This window comes from Thamnophis elegans, chromosome 15, assembly GCF_009769535.1.
Source record: "Thamnophis elegans isolate rThaEle1 chromosome 15, rThaEle1.pri, whole genome shotgun sequence".
NCBI lineage: Eukaryota > Metazoa > Chordata > Lepidosauria > Squamata > Colubridae > Thamnophis > Thamnophis elegans.
This window is the reverse complement of record NC_045555.1, coordinates 2,056,255-2,076,847: the sequence shown is the minus strand read 5'-3', so window position 1 is coordinate 2,076,847 and position 20,593 is coordinate 2,056,255. Positions and strand designations below refer to the sequence as shown.

The 20,593-nt window shown below is 48.0% G+C and overlaps 1 protein-coding gene across 1 annotated transcript; it reads left to right on the top strand.

Moving 5' to 3' along the window:
• Nucleotides 1–261: 261 nt before the first annotated feature.
• Nucleotides 262–19,773, top strand: LOC116518668 (probable glutamate receptor). Its single transcript, XM_032232184.1, has 10 exons — nucleotides 262–331; nucleotides 6,588–6,616; nucleotides 8,334–8,396; nucleotides 9,777–9,956; nucleotides 11,439–11,665; nucleotides 13,253–13,344; nucleotides 15,152–15,369; nucleotides 16,852–17,074; nucleotides 17,882–18,129; nucleotides 19,681–19,773. The coding sequence occupies exons 1-10, from the start codon at nucleotides 262–264 to the stop codon at nucleotides 19,771–19,773; spliced, it is 1,443 nt and encodes a 480-aa protein (XP_032088075.1).
• The last annotated feature ends 820 nt before the right edge of the window (nucleotides 19,774–20,593 follow it).

The following is a 20,593-nucleotide window of genomic DNA, read 5'->3' as shown; positions in this document are numbered from 1 at the left end:
ACCACTAATTTTGTTGGGAAGGGAACAGTGTTTGATGCGGCTTTGGGAGTTGAGTCATGCCGGCCACAGGACCACGGAGACGTCTTCGGACAGCGCTGGCTCTTCGGCTTTGAAACGGAGATGAGCACCGCCCCCTAGAGTCGGGAACGACCAGCACATATGTGCAAAGAGGGGAACTTTTACCTTCACCTTTAATTAACCGTGTGATTTTTTCCCCCCTCTCTTCACAGAGGGCACGCCACTAGAAAATTCTGCACCACGATGGGTAAAGCTTTCGGCTTCATGTTTTGCGCTACGACGTTCCTTTTGCTTGGACAACCTAAATGGACAGGTGAGAAGGGGGGGGGGGAAACCTGCATTTTATCACCTTCGCACAACGCTCGAGTCCCCTTCATCCTTCCATCGCATTATTCTCATTATTTGAAAAGTATTTTGAGCAACGACGTTGCGTGTTATGTTTTCAGGACTGAGATTGCCCACGGTGGCGTAGAAAGAGGGAACGCTTTTATTGTCTTAAATAAATCTTGGCCGTCTTAATTAAATAAGCAAACTCCCCCCCCCCCCCCCCATTAACAGATAATAAAGGTATCCGTTAATTTCTTTAAAAAAATACCTTGACTTTGTGAAAAGGACGTTGTCTAACAGCAAAGCAAGTAGTAACATTTGTGCTTATTTTATTTTTTGGACAGGGTTCTTCGTCTTAATTAAATCAGGGATGACGAACTAAGGAATATTTGCCTTCTTCCAGATCCATTTCTAAACAGGTGTCAAAAACTCATCAGTCCGTTTGTAACCCCAAATCTGAGTTCGGCCAGATTTAACGCTTCAATCTTTCCCCATCACAAGCAAAAACTTAGAAGAGGCATTTCTTTTTTTTTAAGGAGCGCAGGTTTGGGGGCACAAAATCCTCAAAAGAGATAATACGGTGTACAAATATTTGGAAAAAAAGGGACTTTGATCTCACTAATGGCAAAGCTTTGACTTGGGTTTATTTTAATTATTTAAACTTAAGAGTCACTGGGCAGATTTCGATTCGCTGGCAGAGAATTTCTCTTGCCAAGCGTCTTGTGTTGGTTCGAGCAAAAAATAATCATAATAATTTACTTTCTGCAGCCGCTTGAATGTGAGCAAAGGTGAATAAACCCCAAATTCAGGTTTGATGTCAGCTAAGGCTCTCCTTTAGCTTAACTTCTCCTTGATCTCCAGGGGCCTTTCTGAGAGGCTTCAATAAGAACCTGAAAAGTTTTGTCTCCAGGGAAATTTTTGTCCTAGGCCGTTTAGTCCCAAAATAGGGGAAATGCCAACTTTCTTGTTTGAAGGGACTTTGCCAAGAATCAAGGAGGCGTTTGCCCGAATCACTGCCACGTATGTTGGTCTTCTGGATTTAAGCCATGTTTTTCCCCTGATCACTTAGGTGACAGATCTGATCTTTCTCTGTCAAAGTCTCCTTCCTTCCTCCTTCTTTCTTTCCCCCTTTTTCCCATTCTCATCTCTTCCTTCCTTCCTCCCTTTCCCCTATTTTCATCTCTTCCTTCCTTTCTTCCTCCCTTTTTCCCATTCTCATCTCTTCTTTCCTTCCTTCCTTTTTCCCATTCTCATCTCTTCCTTCCTTCCCCCCTTTCTCCCATTTTCATCTCTTCTTTCCTTCCTTCTTTCCTCCTTTTTCCAATTCTCATCTCTTCCTTCCTTCCTTCTTTCCTCCTTTTTCCAATTCTCATCTCTTCCTTCCTTCCTTCCTCCCTTTTTCCCATTCTCATATCTTCTTTCCTTCCTTCCTTTTTCCCATTCTCATCTCTTCCTTCCCCCCTTTCTCCTATTTTCATCTCTTCCTTCCTTTCCTTCTTTTTCCAATTCTCATCCCTTCCTTCCTTCCTTCCTTCTTTCCTCCTTTTTCCAATTCTCATCTCTTCCTTCTTCCCTTTTTCCCATTCACATCTCTTTCTTCCTTCCCCTTTTTCCCATTCTCATCTCTTCCTTCCTTCCTTCCTTCCTTCCTTCCTTCCTTCCTTCTTTCTTTCTTTCTTCCTTTTTCCCATTCTCATCCCTTCCTTCCTTCTTCCTTCCTCCATTTTTTCCATTTTCATCTCTTCCTTCCTTCCTTTTTTCCCTCCTTTTCCCATTCTCATACCTACCTTCCTTCCTTCCTCTTTCCTTCCCCCCTTTCCCCCATCTTATCTTCCTACCTACCTACCTACCCATATCAAGGTCAATTGTTGATTAAGTGACACAGAAAAGTGAAGGGTGAATTTAGAATGTCATTTCCTGGATTTTTAAATATGTGGCATCACCCAAAAATTTCAGGATCCAAAGTGAGTGAAAATGACATTCCTTTAGCTGCCCGTACAGATAGCGCTTGACTTAATGTTCACTTAATGACCATTTTGAGTTACAACAGCACTGCGAAAAGTGACTTACGACCATTTTTTCATACTTACGACCCCTGATGCAACATCCCCGTGATCAAAAATTCAGACTCTTGTCAACTGAGTCGCATTTATGACGGTTGCAGTGTCCTGGAGGGGGTTTGTGTGTCATAGGATACCCTTTTGCGATCTTCTGACAAGCCAAGTCAAGGGAGGGGAAGCCAGATTCACTTAGCGACCGTGCAAGCAACTTAAGAACGGCCACGATTCACTTAACAACCGTGGGCAAGAAAAGTCGTAAAATGGGCCCAAAGCTCACTTAACAACTATCTTGCTCAGCAGCGAACCATTGAGCTCCATTAAGTCTAGGAATACCTGGATTGATTCAGGTTGCAAGGAATAGAAAAGAAAGGAATGGAAAGGAATTGAATGGAAAGGAAAGGAAGGAATGGAAAGGAAGGGAAGGAAGGAGAAAGTGAAGGAAAGGAAAGGGAGAAGGAAGGGAAGGAAGAAGGGAAGGAAGACGGAAAGGAAAGGGAAGGAAGAAGGGAAGAAAGGAAAGGGAGAAGGGAGGAAGGGAGGAAGAAGGAAAGGAAAGGAAGGAGTGGAAAGGAATGGAAAGGAAAGGAAGGAGAAAGGGAAGGGAAGGAAGAAGAGAAGGGAGACGGAAAGGATGGGGAAAAAAGGAAAGGAAAGGGAGAAGGAAGGAAGGAAGAAAGAAGGAAATAAAGAAAGGAAAGGAAGGAATGGAAAGAAAGGGGAGAAAGTGAAGGAAAGGAAAGGGAGAAGGAAGGGAAGGGAGATGGAAAGGAAGGGGAAGGGAAGAAAGGAAAGGGAGAAGGAAAGAAGAAAGAAGGAAAGGAGGGAGTGGGAAGGAAAGGAATGGAAAGGAAGGAGAAAGTGAAGGGAAGGAAGAAGAGAAGGGAAGGGAGACAGAAAGGATGGGGAGGAAAGGAAAGGGAACTGGAAGGAAGAAAGAAAGAAGGAAAGGAAAGGAAGAAAGGAGAAAGTGAAGGAAAGGAACACCTGGATACATACAGGTTGCAAAAACCAGTATTGTTTTTTCCCTCTCCCCAGTACTTATTTTTCAGCCTTCGGGCCCCATTTCCTCCCAGCGCTCCTTAAGCGCTCGAAATAAATCCAAAATCGATGTCAGATTTGGGGTGTCGAACAATTGCTCCCGTGGAGAACTCCCGGACCGTTACCGTGGCTGATTATTTACGGCCTCCTTTTTCAAGAGCTGGTCTTTGATTTATTTTTTTGTGCCTGGTTTTTTTTCCTTTTGTGTGTGTGTGTCTCTGTGTGTGTGTGTGTGTGTTTCCCCCCCACCCCCCCCAATGGCCCTCAGGAGGCACCTCTTAACAATTCCTGTCCCAGGCTGGCCACCGAAGATGCCAAAACCTTCAATGGGCCTCCTTGTTCCCTTCCACCGGTCCAGCGCGGGGCTTCCGCGAGGGGGCCAAAGGGAAGTCCCGCTGGCTCGAACAGCGGCGAGTTGAAAAGAAAACAAGAGGCATCTTTGGGCCGCCCTCCAGCTCCCATGGAGAGCTGCCTCGGGGCTGGAGAGAAGAAAGCTCTTTATAGCCGGATAATTCAAGAGTTCGGCTGGAGACAGCAGAGGCAAAATGGATGGGCATTCCTTCCCTCCTCTGCCCCCTAGATATAAACAGAGTTGAAAAAGACCGAGAGAAAAGAATTCCCACTGGCTGAAGTTCTGGAATGTCCTCCTTGGATTTCCGCTCACCGCAACCTTTGATTTCTTCTTCCTGAACTAAAAGGAGGACATTTATTGTCAAGTCGCAGCCGAGCAGAACCTGCAACATTCCAGGCCATTTGGGTGCAGTGATGTCCTCCAACATCTAGGGGGGACATCTAGGATGAAGGACAGTTCAGTGAAGGATGGACCGACATCTAGGATGAAGGACTGCTCTCCTCTCCTCTCCTCTGCCACATCTATTCATCTCCGCCCCCCTGCCTTTGATCCCCAGAGCTAGGGAGGGGCCTTCGTTAGCAGCGGTGGCTCTTCCGTCCCGAGAACCAGCCCATAGATTTCCACTGCTCTCCTCTCCTCTGCCACATCTATTCATCGCCGCCCTCTGCCTTTGATCCCCAGAGCTAGGGTGGGGCCTTCGTTAGCAGCGGTGGCTCTTCCATCCTGAGGACCGGCTCATATATTTCCACTGCTCTCCTCTCCTCTGCCACATCTATTCACCTCCGCCCCCCTGCCTTTGATCCCCAGAGCTAGGGAGGGGCCTTCGTTAGCAGCAATGGCTCTTCCGTCCCGAGGACCAGCCCATAGATTTCCACTGCTCTCCTCTCCTCTGCCACATCTATTCACCTCTGCCCCCCTGCCTTTGATCCCCAGAGCTAGGGAGGGGCCTTGGTTAGCAGCGGTGGCTCTTCCGTCCCGAGGACCGGTCCGTAGATTTCCACTGCTCTCCTCTCCTCTGCCACATCTATTAATCTCCACCCCCTGCCTTTGATCCCCAGAGCTAGGGAGGGGCCTTGGTTAGCAGCGGTGGCTCTTCCGTCCAGAGGACCGGTCCGTAGATTTCCACTGCTCTCCTCTCCTCTGCCTCCTGAGCATCCGCGCGTCAGGCACTGGCCCCAGCTGTCCCTTCTCTTCCTCAACAGCCACGTCCAGACCTGGGGGCTGTTGACCCTCCATCCCAGCCTCCGTCTCTGCCTCTCTCTCGCCAGCTCCATTCCTTCTTCCCCCTCGGAGTTCTCAGGTTGCCTTGAGGCTGACCCTGACTCCCACCCATTCTCCTTCTCCTCCTCTGATTCGGAGGGGCCGGTGGCCGAGAGGCCACAACACCTCAAAATTTACTACAGATATATCATTTTGCTTTCCAATTGCGTTCAACGTTACCTAACATGCAGGTATTCCTCCACTTACTACCAGAACGGAGGCCTCAAATCTGTGTTGCTAAGCAAGGCGGCCGTTAAGCAAATGTTGTCCTGTTAACTGAACCTTCCTCACCACTGTCGTTGAGTGAATCACTGCGGCGGTTAAGTCAATCACACGGTCGTGAAGTGAATCCGGCTTCCCCATCAACCTGACTCGTCGGCAGATCGCCAAAGGGGATTGTGCAGCCGGTGACCGTCCTAAATATGAGCCGGTTGCTAAGCAGGGCTTTCGCTTAGCAACTGTGCCGAGAAAGGAATTCCTTTTAAAAACGTCTTGCTTAGCGACTGAAATTTTCAGCTTGATTGTGGTCGTAAGTCGAGGACGGCCAACTAATTAATTTTTTTATTCTCTTACACACCATATTAAGTATATATTCAAATTATTGTTATTCTTCTTTACATTTATCATTCTTATATATTTATTATTTCATTTAAGAGGTTATAATATATAGTTTGGGTTGCTTCGTTTACCGTCCTTTCCTCCTGTTGTGACACCACCTTATTTTCCCTTTCTCTTCTCCCTCTCTCCCTTCTCTACTTTCTTCCTTCCTCCTCTCCTTCCCCTTCCTTCTTCCCTTACCTTTCTCCTACTCTTCCTCTTCTCCTTCCTACCCTCTCCTTCTCTTCCTCTCCCATTTATCCTCTCCTTACCTCTTTCTTCCTTCCCCCTTCTCCTTCCTCTTCCTTCTTCCCTTACCTCTGCCCTACTCCTACTCTTCCTCTTCCCCTTCCTACCCTCTCTCCTTCTCTTTCTCTCCCCTTCCACCTTCCCTCTTCTCCTTCCTCTTCCTTCTTTCCTTACCTTTCTCCTACTCCTACTCTTCCTCTTTCCCTTCCTACCCTCTCTCCTTCTCTTTCTCTCCCCTTCCACCTTCTCCTTCCCTTTCTTCCTTCCCTCTTCTTCCTCTTCCTTCTTCCCTTACCTCTCCCCTACTCCCTCTTCCCCTTCCTACCCTCTCTCCTTCTCTTCCTCTCCCTTCCATCCTCCTCTCCTTACCTCTTTCTTCTTTCCCTCCTCTTCCTTCTTCCCTTCCCTTACTCCTACTCTTCCTCTTCCCCTTCCTATCCTATATATAGGTGTTTTTTTAATCTCTCAATTTTTGGTGACAAGGGAATTCTTTCTCTAGTCTGAGATTTTTTGCTGCTGGATGAGACAGGCGCAGAGGGCATTCATCCGTCTCCAAGGCAATTTACGGAAGAAAACATGTCTCTTTTGTAGTTGTTGAGCAGTTAAAAAGGAAAACAAGTGTACAACTGTAGCCGTTTATATAGCAAAATTACAATATATAATTTTACAATTCCCATATTTTTCAGATGCCGCTGAAGGGGATTTCACTCAGAAGGTCAGTATCCATTTTTCTCAACGTACTGTCACAGCTTGTATATTCCGACCTGTTTCCACAATCGATACACATACACGCACAAACACACACACACACACACACACACACAAACATACACCTGAAAACACAAATTACTCAGTAAAGAGGGAGGCGTAAGAACGAACGGTTTTATCCAAGTTGTCAACGCGCCGAGTGACTTGACCGAATTGGGCGGCTGTAGAAATTGAAGAAATCAATAAAACGGATTATAAATATATCCGCTTTTGCCAGCCGGTTTCTAGAAAGAAGGAAAATAGAAATCTCAAAATATTGAACGGACAGAACTGTAACTATTAGTAGGACTCTGTGGCGTTACGTCAAATACCGGTAGATGCTAATCTCCGGTTATTATTAAGCAATTGATTGGCGAACGATTTGTCTGAAATTATATCGGGTTTCCTGCTTGAGCAGGGGGCTGGACTAGAAGACCTCCAAGGTCCCTTCCAACCCTGCTAGTCTGTATGAAAGTGTCTCCTGCTTGAGCAGGGGGCTGGACTAGAAGACCTCCAAGGTCCCTTCCAACCCTGCTAGTCTATATGAAAGTCTCCTGTTTGAGCAGGGGGCTAGACTAGAAGACCTCCAAGGTCCCTTCCAACCCTGTTAGTCTGTATGAAAGTGTCTCCTGCTTGAGCAGGGGGCTGGACTAGAAGACCTCCAAGCTCCCTTCCTGCTTTGTCATTCTGTATGAAAGTGTCTCCTACTTGAGCAGGGGGCTGGACTAGAAGACCTCCAAGGTCCCTTCCAACCCTGCTAGTCTGTATGAAAGTGTCTCCTGCTTGAGCAGGGGGCTGGACTAGAAGACCTCCAAGGTCCCTTCCAACCCTGCTAGTCTATATGAAAGTCTCCTGTTTGAGCAGGGGGCTAGACTAGAAGACCTCCAAGGTCCCTTCCAACCCTGTTAGTCTGTATGAAAGTGTCTCCTGCTTGAGCAGGGGGCTGGACTAGAAGACCTCCAAGCTCCCTTCCTGCTTTGTCATTCTGTATGAAAGTGTCTCCTACTTGAGCAGGGGGCTGGACTAGAAGACCTCCAAGGTCCCTTCCAACCCTGCTAGTCTATATGAAAGTCTCCTGTTTGAGCAGGGGGCTAGACTAGAAGACCTCCAAGGTCCCTTCCAACCCTGTTAGTCTGTATGAAAGTGTCTCCTGCTTGAGCAGGGGGCTGGACTAGAAGACCTCCAAGCTCCCTTCCTGCTTTGTCATTCTGTATGAAAGTGTCTCCTACTTGAGCAGGGGGCTGGACTAGAAGACCTCCAAGGTCCCTTCCAACTCTCGTTATTCAGTCACTCTGCTAAAGTTTTACTTCTCAGCCGGAGAAATTTCTCAGGACTTGGAAAAATCATCATTCTTGGTGTTGGCTCAATTGAGGGGCGCAAGGACATTTTCTGGAGTTGGGCCGCTCCAGGGTTGAGGTCAGGGGTGAGACTAGGTGCTTCTCCTGAGCCGTAAGCGCGCAGCGGGAAATAAATTCCCCGGGAAACCTGTGTCCTTCGCACAAGAGTTCTGCAGGGAAAACACCGCTCGAAAAAAGAACCGTTCGTAGCTCACCCAACAATATAAAGTGCTATTTGATTGCTAATGCCAACACAACTTTTGTCGTGCTGCACTGTATGTGATTGTCTTTCCTTTTTTTTTTTTTTTTTAATGTGCGGCTAATTTTCTGAAATGTTTTCGTCCCCAGGACAGTGTCTCTCTCGGGGCAGGCGGCAAAGATGCGCCAATGGTGTACGTCACAACTATTCTGGTAAGGGGGGGGGGGGGTTTGGCTGTGCAAACATAGAGTTGGGAGTTACAATATTCATATGCGTGGAGGCCTCGACTTACGGCCAGAACGGAGCTCCTAATTTCCGTCACTGAGTGAGACATTTCTTAAGTGAATTTCGCCCCGTTTTTTACGACCGTTGCTAAGCGAAATCGCTGCGGCTGTTAAGTGGGTCGCACAGTTGTTCGGCGAATCTGCCTTCCTTTTGCTTGTCAGACGGTCGCAAAAGAGGACACAGCAACCGTCGTAAATATGAGTCTGTTGTCCAGCGTCCGAATGTCACCCACTCGACCACGGGGATGCCGCCGGGGCCATCAGCGCAAAAAATTTCCTGATTCGCTTTTTTCAATGCCGTCGTAACTTCCAATGGTCACAAAGTGAACTGTCAAGGACGACCAGTATTAAAATAAGAGGCCCTCTGCTTAAGCCATGGTCTCATTGAACCTGAAGGAGACGGTCTTCTGATTATTGGGGTGCCCAGTTTTTTAGGGGAGTCAAAACGCTTTTGATGGCTCCAACGGTGCATCAAACATGACGTAGAAGGGAAGTTCAGAAATATCCATAAAATCCTCCATGGGGATGGGGGGGGAGACAGGGATGGGGCATCACTTTTCGCACCTGAGTGATGGATCATCATCCTCATTTAATAGCCCCATAATCCCTTGCAGGGTGGAGTCTGGGAAACTGAATGGAGCTGAATGTTGAATGGCCAGATGCCTTTCCTGTCACCAGTGCGGAGTTTTGTTCAGCAGATATATTCTCAATGTGCTCAGAGAGATAAATATCTGCTTCTACCTAGGATCAAACTCACAGCCTGCTGACTGTGAGGCGAGTGTGCCACCTCTAGGCCGCCGCACCACTCTAAAGGAACTCCAGTTGCGACAGGCTGATCCAGGCGATGGAAGGGGCTGGGTCAACTCTGAAGCTGGCCCGACCAAAGCATTTCGGAGGCTTCGGCATTGCCACACTGGCGCTGAAAAATTAGGGAAGAGGGAGGACTAGAGATAGTTGGGGTTTTGTAGCCGAAGCAGAATAGTTTCTCCTGAGAACCAAGGTCATTCCCACAGGTGGCTGAAGAGAGGAGGAGCGACGTTGCCGGGCAACCAGACAGCGCCTTGATTGGACCTTGTGGTTAATTATTCGGAAAAAGGGGCGGAAACTTTTAACTTTTAATGAGGTGAAAACGGCGGGAACCTTCAGAGTCGGTTTTCACCAGAACTGTGCCGATGCGGTAGATCCAATCGAATTGTTCTTGGAGAGATTGACTTCCCTCAGAGTTCATGTTGGCTATGGGTGTATTCCTTGGAACTCGTGACAGGGCTGGTGAGGAAGAAATATTTCCTTTGCTTTGATCCCCCCTAGGAAGACCCCTACGTGATGGTTAAGGGCCCCGAGTTGGAAGGCTACTGCATCGACCTGTTGCAGAAGCTGTCGGAAATGCTTCATTTCAAGTACAAAGTCAGCATCGTGAAGGATGGCAAATACGGGCGTCTCAATTCCAACGGGAGTTGGTCGGGCATGATCGGAGAAGTCGTGAGGAAGGTGAGCTTTTTTTGGAAGAGGTGCTCTTCAAACTGCGACACACACACACACACACACACACACACACACACACACACACCATATGCGTGTCAAGAGAAGGTGACATTCGCACAACCAGTTTCCCAAACGATATAGTTAAGATAGATAAGGTAAAGGTAAAGGTTCCCCTCGCACATATGTGCTAGTGGTTCCCGACTCCAGGGGGCGGTGCTCATCTCCGTTTCAAAGCCAAAGAGCCAGCGCTGTCCAAAGATGTCTCCGTGGTCATGTGGCCGGCATGACTCAACTCCCAAAGCCGCACGGAACGCTGTTCCCTTCCCACCAAAGGTGGTTCCTATTTTTCTACTTGCATTTTTTTTACCTGCTTTTGAACTGCTAGGTTGGCAGAAGCCGGGACAAGTCACGGGAGCTCCCTCCGTTACGCGGCGCTGGGGATTCGAACTGCCCAACTGCCAACCTTTCTGATCGACAAGTTCAGCGTCTCCACCACTGAGCCACCGCGTCCCTTTTTAGATAGCCATTATATGAAGCCAAAATCCTGGGCTAATATAGATAGCCAGGATTCCTGGGCTGTGGGGGTGGGGGGAGAAACCCACAGGCGGATGTCGGCTAAACAAGAGTTCATTTAGTGACCAATCAAAGTCTCAATGGGACCGATAAAAAGGGATTTATGTTGCTAAGAGAGACATTAAGTGAGCTTTGCCCCGTTTTTACAGCCCACAATTGTTAAGCGAATCACTGCAGTGGTTAAGGAAATGACCTGGTTGTTAAGCGAATCGCTGCAGTGGTTAAGGAAATGACCTGGTTGTTAAATGAACCGGGCTTCCCCCAATTGGCTGGTTGGAAGGTCGCCAACAGGGATTGCGTGACTCCGGGATGCTGGGACTGTCATAAATATGAGTCAGTTGCCGAGCTTGTGAATGTGAATGCTGCGCCGGTCGTAAGTGTGGAAAAAGGGCCTGATGTCCCTGTTTTCAGTGCCGTTGTAACTTTGAACGGTCACTGCTGTAAATCGAGGACTACCTGTAACCCCTCCCCCCCCCCAAAAAAATCTTGCAAATCTTCCTCCCCTCCTTTCGCTCCAGTGAATCAGGCAGGTGTCCTACCTGAACCACTTCTGAGTGTTACCTTGCAATTTTGGGGCTCACAAACGTTTCGCCCCCTTCGGCTTCTAGGCTTCACCCCTCCCCTTCTTCTGCCAAGGCCTTCTTCCTTCCCCTCTACCGAGGTTTCTCCCTTCTATCTTTTTTCCCTTCTTTTTAACGACCCCGTAATTCCTTGCTTCGGGGCAACTGAATGGAGCTGAGTGTTTATTGGCCGGATGCCTTTCCTGTCACCAGAGCGGGGTTTTTTTGTTCAGCCGATATATTCTCATTGTACCTGAGAGAGAGAGAGAAATATCAGCCTCTACCTAGGATCGAACCCCCAGGATACTCCCCAACCTTCAACCCTAACCTCCCCTTCTTCTTCTTCTCCTCCCAGGAAGCTGACCTGGCCGTAGCTCCCTTGACCATCACGTCGGTCCGAGAAGACGCGGTGGACTTCACCCAGCCGTTCCTGCACACCGGCATCGGCATCCTGCTCGAGAAGGAAGCTGCCTTGGAAGATGCCTCCCTCTTCCACTTCCTGACCCCCTTCACCAAGGAAACCTGGATTGGCATCCTCTTGGCTTACCTGCTCTCCAGTCTGTGTCTCTTCTTGGCTGGAAGGTGAGTAACCCGCACCCGCCTCCCGCAGTTGAAAAAGAGGCGATTTCAAAGCCCCTTCCCCCCCAGACTGGCCAGGAGCCAGACGATTCCTTCACCAAATTTGGAGGGCAGGCGGGAGACCCGGAAATGCGATCAGATTCATGGGAGCATGAGAATAGAATACAGGTGCACCGTACGACCCCAAAATCTGTAGTTGTTGAGTGAGAAATCCGTTGTGAGTTCTGCCCCGTTTTACGACTTTTCTCACCCCCGTTTGTTAAGCGAATCCCTGCAGTTCCTAAACCAGTCACACGGTTGTTAAGCAAATCCTGCTTCCCCATTGACTTTGGTCGCAAAAGGGGGCCGTGTTCTCAAATACCGTATTTTTGGAGTATAAGACGCACCAAGAGGTGAATTTTTTTAAGAAAAGTTTTTGCACTCTCCAGACTTCCCAAAAATGAAAAAAAAAAATGTATCAAAAAAAGAGGGCCTGTATAGCCTTTAGGAGGCTTGTAAAGGGCTCCTGGGGGTTGGGGGGAATGAGCAAAAAACTGCCCTCCCCAGCCCCCAGGAGCACCCTATAAGCCTCCTAAAGGCTATGCACAGCCATTTTGGTGAAGGGGGGCAGGGTTTCGGGAGGCCCAAAATGCTGTATTCAGTGTGTAAGGCGCACCCAGATTTTCACCCTTTTTTGGGGAGAAAAAGGTGCGTTTAATACTCTGAAAAATATGGTAATTTATCAATGAGAAGCACAGAGAGAGAGAGAGCAAACCATTAGTAAGTGTCAGTCAGAATGAGAAATGGGGAGATCCCAGGCTGTTTATTTCCTAAGCCCCACAGCAGGAAATGATAGAATCATAGGGCTGGAAGGGACCTTAGAGGTCATCTAGTCCAACCCACAGTGTTGTGGACCAACAATGGAGCTGGTAGTAGATTCGGGCAGTGAGGAGGTTGGGGAGGAACCTGGGCCAGTCCTGGAGTCTGGGAAGGCTTGGACGAGGGCTCGGTGTCGGAGGCAGAGAGGGGGCCAGGGCCGTCTGACAGTTATCAGCTGCCTTCGGAGTCAGATGTCAGTGAGGCAGAAGAACAGCTGGAGCCTGTTCCCAGTGTGCACATGCGCAGAGTGGCCAGGGGAAGGGAAGAGCTAAAGAACAGGGGTCGTCTTGGGAGTAAGGCCACAGGTGGACGATGTATGGCCCCTCCCGGAGGAAATAAAAGAGGAGCAAAAGGGGAGTGGAGTTTGCAGATCATTAGTTCACTTAATTGGTTCGTGATTCTCTGAGACTCCTTGCCAAGTTCTGCAGAGATCATCCTGGCAGCTCTCCAAGCCAGATAAGGTCTGTGACCGCAAATCCTCCCTTGAAAGACTTTGCTGGATGTGAAGGAGCAGAATTCACAGGAAATTAATAAAAGGGGTTTTTGCCGGGACAACAGGGAGTTTGCTTCGGGCTCTTGGGAAGCCTCGGTCAGAACACGTCTTGGGTTGCTTGTGCCTCGGTTTAACCTGTTTTCCTGAGCATGTACAAAGGGCTCGATTTGAGGAACCCCAGACCTATATCCCCGGCCTCCAGCAGAAAGCACCAGGGTCTTTGCTATGCTTCTTTGCAGAATGAGCCCTTCAGAATGGAGCGGAAACCGAGAGAACGATTTCACCTTCCTGAATAGCCTGTGGTTCAGTGCCGGAGCGCTCACCCTGCAAGGTAGGCCCCAAAATGGGAGACTGTGACTTCATTTCAATGTCTGAATTATTGCTCCTTTCAGCCCAGCCGAGGCAGCTGTTAGCCGGCCTCGGCTGATCTCCAAAAACTAAACACGGGTTGGATTTGTTTTGGATTTGGAAAAGGAGGCCACTAGGAGATCACAAGAGGGGAAGCAACCAGGAGTTGTGCTTGTCTTGTGGGACTCTTTTAAACCCTGCTAGTCTTGGGGATGATGGGATGGGAGAAAACTATTATTATTATTATTATACAATTGTATCACAGCGGCCAGTTGTTTCGCCGGATTTGGCATTGGTTGCTAGTCGGGCCCCACCCAGGGGCCTAGGACGTCGTAACGTATTTTCGTAATATGCGTGCAGATCCAAGCAGTGCGGCTTTTTGCATTTGACTGATGGCGATTTTGTCAATTTTTAACTCTTTTAAATGTAATTCCAGTGCTTTTGGAATAGCACCTAGTGTGCCAATTACCACTGGAATTACCACTGCTGGTTTGTGCCATAGTCGTTGAATTTCTATTTTTAAGTCCTGGTATCTTGCGATTTTTTCGTGTTCCTTCTCGGCGACCCTGCTATCACCTGGTATTGCGATGTCTATGATTGTGACCTTATTTTTCTCAACCAGTGTGATGTCTGGTGTATTGTGCGCCAGTATTTTGTCGGTTTGTATACGGAAATCCCACAAGATCTTGACCATCTGATTTTCGGTGACTTTTTCAGGCTGATGTTCCCACCAGTTTGTTGCTGTTTTAATATTATAATTTTTGCACAAATTCCAATGGATCATTTGTGCTACTGAATTGTGCCGCAATTTATAATCAGTCTGTGCGATTTTTTTACAGCAACTGAGTATGTGATCAATAGTTTCCCACGTTACCTTAACAGTTTATAGATGTTTATGATGATGATGATGATTACTATTATTATTACTATATCATTAATGATTATTATTCTTACTATTTCTCAAAATTAAGTGGACCCAGAGCACGCACTGTTTCTATAGAATTGCAACTAATTGCATTCATATGTTTTTCCCCCCTCTCTTCTTTGAAATAGCAAAGAATTGGGAAGATTGGTAGAGTTGGACAGTTTTCTATCTTTTGGGTACAGTTTGAAGAAAGTCACCAAAAAGTAGTCCTTGACTTACACATTTTTCATTTAGTGATCGTTCCAAATTACGGCAGCCCTGGGGAGGAAAACTGACGTATGCCCTTCTTCAGAAAGGGATGAGGAGGAAGAGGAGGACTGCGGGGTCCTTGGTGGTCTCTTGAGCTCGCTTGTTTTCTTGCCGACGTCTCATTACCCAAATTAAGTAACGTCATCACTAGCACTGATGATGTTACCTAGTTGGGCCATGAAACGCCTGCAAGGAAACCACCAAGCTTAGAGAGCACCAGGGAGCCCACAGTTGTTCTCCTCCTCCTCCTCCTCTTCCTCCTCCTCCTCCTCCCCCTCTCCTCCTCCTCCTCCTCCTCTTCCTCCCCTTCTCCTCCTAGCACTGATGATGTTACCTAGTTGGGCCATGAAACGCCTGCAAGGAAACCACCAAGCTTAGAGAGCACCAGGGAGCCCACAGTTGTTCTCCTCCTCCTCCTCCTCCCCTTCTCCTCCTAGCACTGATGATGTTACCTAGTTGGGCCATGAAACGCCTGCAAAGAAAACAACCCAGCCGTGGCCCGAACCTCACCTTTGCAGCCTGACGTGAGCTCCTAACGTCTCCGCCCTCCTGGCGTTTCTCAGACAACCAAAACCGCTCTGAATTCCCCCCCTTCCTTCCTTGCCCTCCCGTGCAGGCAGCATCCCTCAGCCCAGGTCACTTTCCATACGGGTCATCTCTGCCATCTGGTGGCTGTTTGGCATCGTGGTGCTGGCGGCCTACATCGCCGGCTTCAGCTTCGTTCTGGAGTCGGCCGCGAACCACATCTCCATCCAGAACTTCGAGGACCTGGTGAAGCAGAGGCAGCTGGAATTCGGGACCATGGAAGACTCCTCCACGCTCCAATATTTCAAGGTGAGCCCGTTGGATCCCCCTGTGCCCGGACGAGCGAGCTGCTCTTTCGGCCGTGGGGTTCTCCAAGCACCGGAAAAAAACGTGGATTTTTTTCAGCCTCTCGGGATTTCTCCCAAGGCTTCAGCGCCCTCATCCTGCGCTGAGCACCCCAGAATTCCCCAGCCAGCGCCATGGCTCCCTGGGAATGCCGGGAGTTGATGCAGATTAAATCACACCTGGTTTATTTATTTAGGAAAGTTATATAGACGCCCACTCGCTCTCAGGGAGTCTAGGGGGCTTGCAAACAATAAAAACACAGCATAGGGTTTTTAAAAAACATAATAAAAAGCAAAAAATGATACCCCCCCCCCACTCACACTCCCTCGCTGACAATAGGTTTGGTGTGGAAAAGGGGCCACCAGGGGAGGGAGGGAGGGAGGGAGGGAAAGAGATAGGAAGAGGGAGAGAGAGGTAGATAGATAAGAAATAAATAAATGATAGAGAGAGAGAGATAGGTAGGTAGGTAGATACAGAGAGAGAGAGAGATGAAAGATGATAGAGATAGAGAGAGGTAGGTAGGTAGAGAAGTAGAGATAGATAGATAGATAAGAGCTAAATAGGTGATAGAGAGAGCGATAGGTGGGTAGGTAGATACAGAGAGAGAGATTAGAGAGAGATGATAGATAGAGATAGAGGTAGATAGGTAGACAGATAAGAGATAAAAAGATGAGAGAGGGATAAGTTCCGTAGATAGATGATAGATAGATAGATAGATAGATAGATAGATAGATAGATAGATAGATAGATAAGATAGTAGATAGATAGGAGTTATAGATGATAGATAGATGATAGATAGATAGATAAAGAGATAGAGATAAGAGAGAGATGAGAGAGAGAGAGGTAGGTAGGTAGAGAGATAGAGATAGATAGACAAGGATAAATAGATGATAGAGAGGGAGATAGATAGATAATGATAGATAGATGATAGATGATAGATAGATAGGAGTTATAGATGATAGATAGATAGATAGATAGATAGATAGATAGATAGATAGATAGATAGATAGATAGATAGAGATAGATAGATAGATAGATAGAGATAGATAGATAGATAGATAGATAGATAGATAGGAGTTATAGATGATAGATAGATAGATAGATAGATAGATAGATAGATAGATAGATAGATAGATAGATAGATAGATAAAGAGATAGAGATAAGAGAGAGATGAGAGAGGTAGGTAGGTAGGTAGAGATAGACAAGAGATAAATAGATGATAGAGGGAGATAGATGATAGATAGAAAGATATGCACTTATATACCACTTACATACCGCTTCACAGTGCTTTACAACTCTCTCTAAGCGGTTTAGAGTCAATCTTTTTCTCCCAACAATCTGGGTCCTCATTTTACCGACCTCGGAAGGATGGAAGGCCGAGTCAACCTTTGATTTGCCAGCCTGCAAATCCTAACCACTGTCCGCCCTTCTGCTTGGGCCCACAGAATTCCAAAAGCCCCGTCCAGCAGCTGGTCTACGAGTCCATGATGAAGAAGGAATCCGTTCTGACCAAGACTTACCAGGAAGGCATTCAGCGAGTGCTGGATTCCAATTACGCCTTCATCGGAGAATCCATTTCGCAAGATCTCGCCGTGGCCCAGCACTGCAACCTCCTCCGGTCCCCGGAGGTTCTGGGCGGCCGAGGTTTTGGCATCGCGACCCCGAAAGGTAAGGAGATAGTGAGTGGAGGGGGGAGTCACACACACCCATGACACCCTCTAATTGAGCTGGGATGGCTTGTGGGTGGGGAGGAAGGGGGGGCAGGATGACCAAGAGAGACTAAGCAGTGAACGAGAGAGAGAGGAGCAAGGACCACCACCTCCTGATCCAAGAGCACGGAGAGTGGAGAGAAGGTGAGAACAGCGCAGACTGAGCAGGCTACTTGGGAGGAGAGCGTCCTGCCCCTCCTCACAAGGCATACCTGGGGACTGAGGCTTAAGGAGACCCTGTGGGGAGGGGCATTTGCTGGGAACAAAGGCTGGATTCCTGGAGGGTTGAGTGCTTTGAACTTTTCTGGATTCCTTGCCTCGCTCCTTTGCTTCTGGAATTCCTCGACTTCCCTGCAGTAGACACCTTGTGTGAACGCATAATCCAGGGTCTCCCACCATCATCTCCAGAAGGTCTATTCTGAAGTTCAATCTCCCCCCCCCACCAAAAAAGGCCCATTACATTGGTCTCTCTTTGTCTCTCTCTCTTTCTGTCTCTTTTTCTTTTTCTTTGTGTGTCTGTCTCTCTGTCTCTCTTTCTGTGTCTCTTTCTATCTTTCTCTGTGTCTCTCTTTCTGTCTCTGTTTCTCTGTGTCTCTGTTTCTGTGTCTTTCTGTCTCTCTTTCTCTCTTTGTCTCGTGTGTCTGTGTCTTTCTCTGTGTGTATCTCTGTCTTTCTTTCTTTCTCTGTCTTTCTCTTTCTCTCTCTCTGTCTCTTTCTTTCTCTCTCTTTCTCTTTCTCTCTCTCTGTCTGTCTCTCTTTCTCTCAGGATCTCCTTGGACCAGCTTACTCTCCGTGGCCATCCTGAAACTCGGCGAATCCGGAGACCTGGACTACCTCCGCAGCAAATGGTGGGAGAGCAGCTGTTCCCACGAAGACCACGACAAATGGAGTCCTCTGAAGCCCCAAACTCTGGGGGGGATTTTCCTCCTCCTGGCGCTGGGCCTCGTCTCGGGAATGCTGGTGGCCGTGATCGAGCTGTCCAAGCGGAGCCGCCACACGGCCGAACAGGAGAAGGTGAGCTGGCTTCCGTTTTTCCCACGCTAGCCCACACGGGTAGGGGGGGAAACACGCGGCTGAGAACGCCTGAATCCAAGCAACTGAATAACGTGCAGGTAGTCCTCACCTTACGACCGCAATTGAGCTCAACGTTTGTTGCTAAGCGAGATAGTGACGCGAAAATTGTGCTCCATTTTACAACCTTTCTCGCCACAATTGTCAACATTAGTAACGTGGTTCTAGAGTGAATCTGTCTTGTCCCTTTCCTCCCTTCCATCTGTTCTCTTAAAGCAGCGGTTCTCAACCTGTGGGCCGCGACCCCTTTGGGGGTCAAACAACCCTTTCACAGGGGTCGCCTAAGACCGTCGGAAAATTGCAGAATTACAGTTATGAAGTAGCAACGAAAATGATTTTATGATTGGGGGTCACCACAACATGAGGAACTGTATTAAAGAGTTGCGGCATTGGAAAGTTGAGAACCACTGTCCTAAAGGGTCATTTTTAATCTCTATCCGTTTAATCTGTAATCTACCCACCCTCTTCTTAAAAATCTCCAGGGGTGGAGCATGTACAACTTCTGGTGGCAAGCTGTTCCATTGGTTAATTGTTCCTCATAATGAGAAAATTTCTCCTTAATTCCAGGTTGCTGCTCTCCTTAAGTTAGTTTCCACCCATTGCTTCTTTTTTCTGCCTTCTGGTGCTTTGGAAAATAAGTTGAACCCCCCCCCCCTCTTCTTTGGGGCAGCCCCTCAAATACTTAAACACTGCGATCCTGTCCCCCCTGGTCCTTCTTTTCTCTACACTGGCCGTTCCCAATTCCAATTACCGTATTTTTCGGAGTATAAGATGCACCTAGCTTTTGGGGAGGAAAAGGGAAAAAAAACCTTCCTTTCCTCCCAGCAATTTGCCTCCTTGCAGCAAACAGCATGTTTCAGTTTCAATTTCAGCAAAGCCTGATTAGCACAAGCAGCTGATTGTCGGTTGGATCAGCCTCCTGCTGATCAGCTGTTTCAGGCTGCAGGTATTGACTGCCATGGCCTATTGCCGCCTCCATGCGCCCCGTTTTCGGCCTCCACGTGCCCCATTTTCCGCCCATTCCAGGCAGAGGGGCTCAGAATGGGCAGAAAACAGGGTGCTCAGAGGCCGAAAACGGGGCGCGCAGAGGCGGCAAGAGGCAACGGCCATCCCTGCAGCCTGAAACAGCTGATGGTCGAGAGGCCAATCCAACCGACAACCAACTGCTTGTGCGAATCAAACTGCGCTGAAACTGAAACAGGCTGTTTGCTGCAAGGAGGCAAATTGCTCAAAGGCGTGGGTGGAAGTACATTTGGTGTATAAGACGCACCCAAATTTTCACCCTCTTTTAGGAGGTGGAAAAGCACATCTTATACTCCAAAAAACACGGTAGATTTATTTGATGGGCTTTGAAGCCCTGGGCGCCATTGCCTGACGTTCTCAGAGGCTACCAAACGTTATATGGTTTTTTTTAAAGGGGGGAGAAGATTGGAAAAAGAATCTTTTAACCTCCTTTTCCCCCAACTCCTCCCCCCCCTTTTTTGCCAACTTCAGAAATCTTGCTGTTCCGCGTTCACCAGGGAGCTGAGCCAGCGGTTCCAGGCGCGAGAAAACAGGCAGGAAAACGCAGAAAAATCCAAGGCGTGAAGAAACAGGGCAGGAACCCGCGGCCAAATTTTCAACGAACTATATTTCCCCCACCACCCCTTTTCCTCCTATGCGATCTGTAAAAGCACACTTAGGGTATTTCTCCCCCCCCTCCCCCAGTAATAATTCCTTTTTATAACAGTTAGCAGAGGTTTTTTTGGGCACATCTGGGCAAAAACTAGCATAGTTTCTTGCTGCTAAGGCAAAAAAAAAATCCTAGAGCCCTTTTTTTTTCTTGTTAAGACAAACCGGATTGTCAGTTAACCACGGTTTCGGCACCATTAACATTAACATTCACATCGGTAGCGTTGTGGAGCGACTGGTTTTGTTGGGGGGGGAGAGGGGGCTAGCACGGCTTGCTGTCCATCGTAAAGAGAAGGCAGAGAGGGTCTCCATACGTAGGAATGGGAGAGAAGAAGGGGGCACCTACCGAGAGTCAAAACGGAGCTTCGGGATCCCGCGAGGACAGGTTTCTAGTCCTCATGAGCCCGAGAGAAACAAATGGAGAGGCATTGTGCCTGAGACTTTCCAAGATGGTTCTTTAAAATTCAAAGAAAATGTAAACTTGCTAAATTGATGAGGGGAAGATGCTTTTTCTTGGCCCGAGATTTTAATAAATTAGCATAAGTTTACATACAAAGGGGCCCTTTGCTAACAGCAGAAGACCTAAAAGGGATACAGATTATCCAGAATTTGGAGACTCCTGGGTGGGTCTCGCAAAGAGGGGGGGGGGTTGGAAGACATGACCCCCTCCTCTTAAAAGTGGCTTTTCCCCCCCCAAGTTCAAGGAAAGATCCATACAATCCCCCAGGGCCAATGG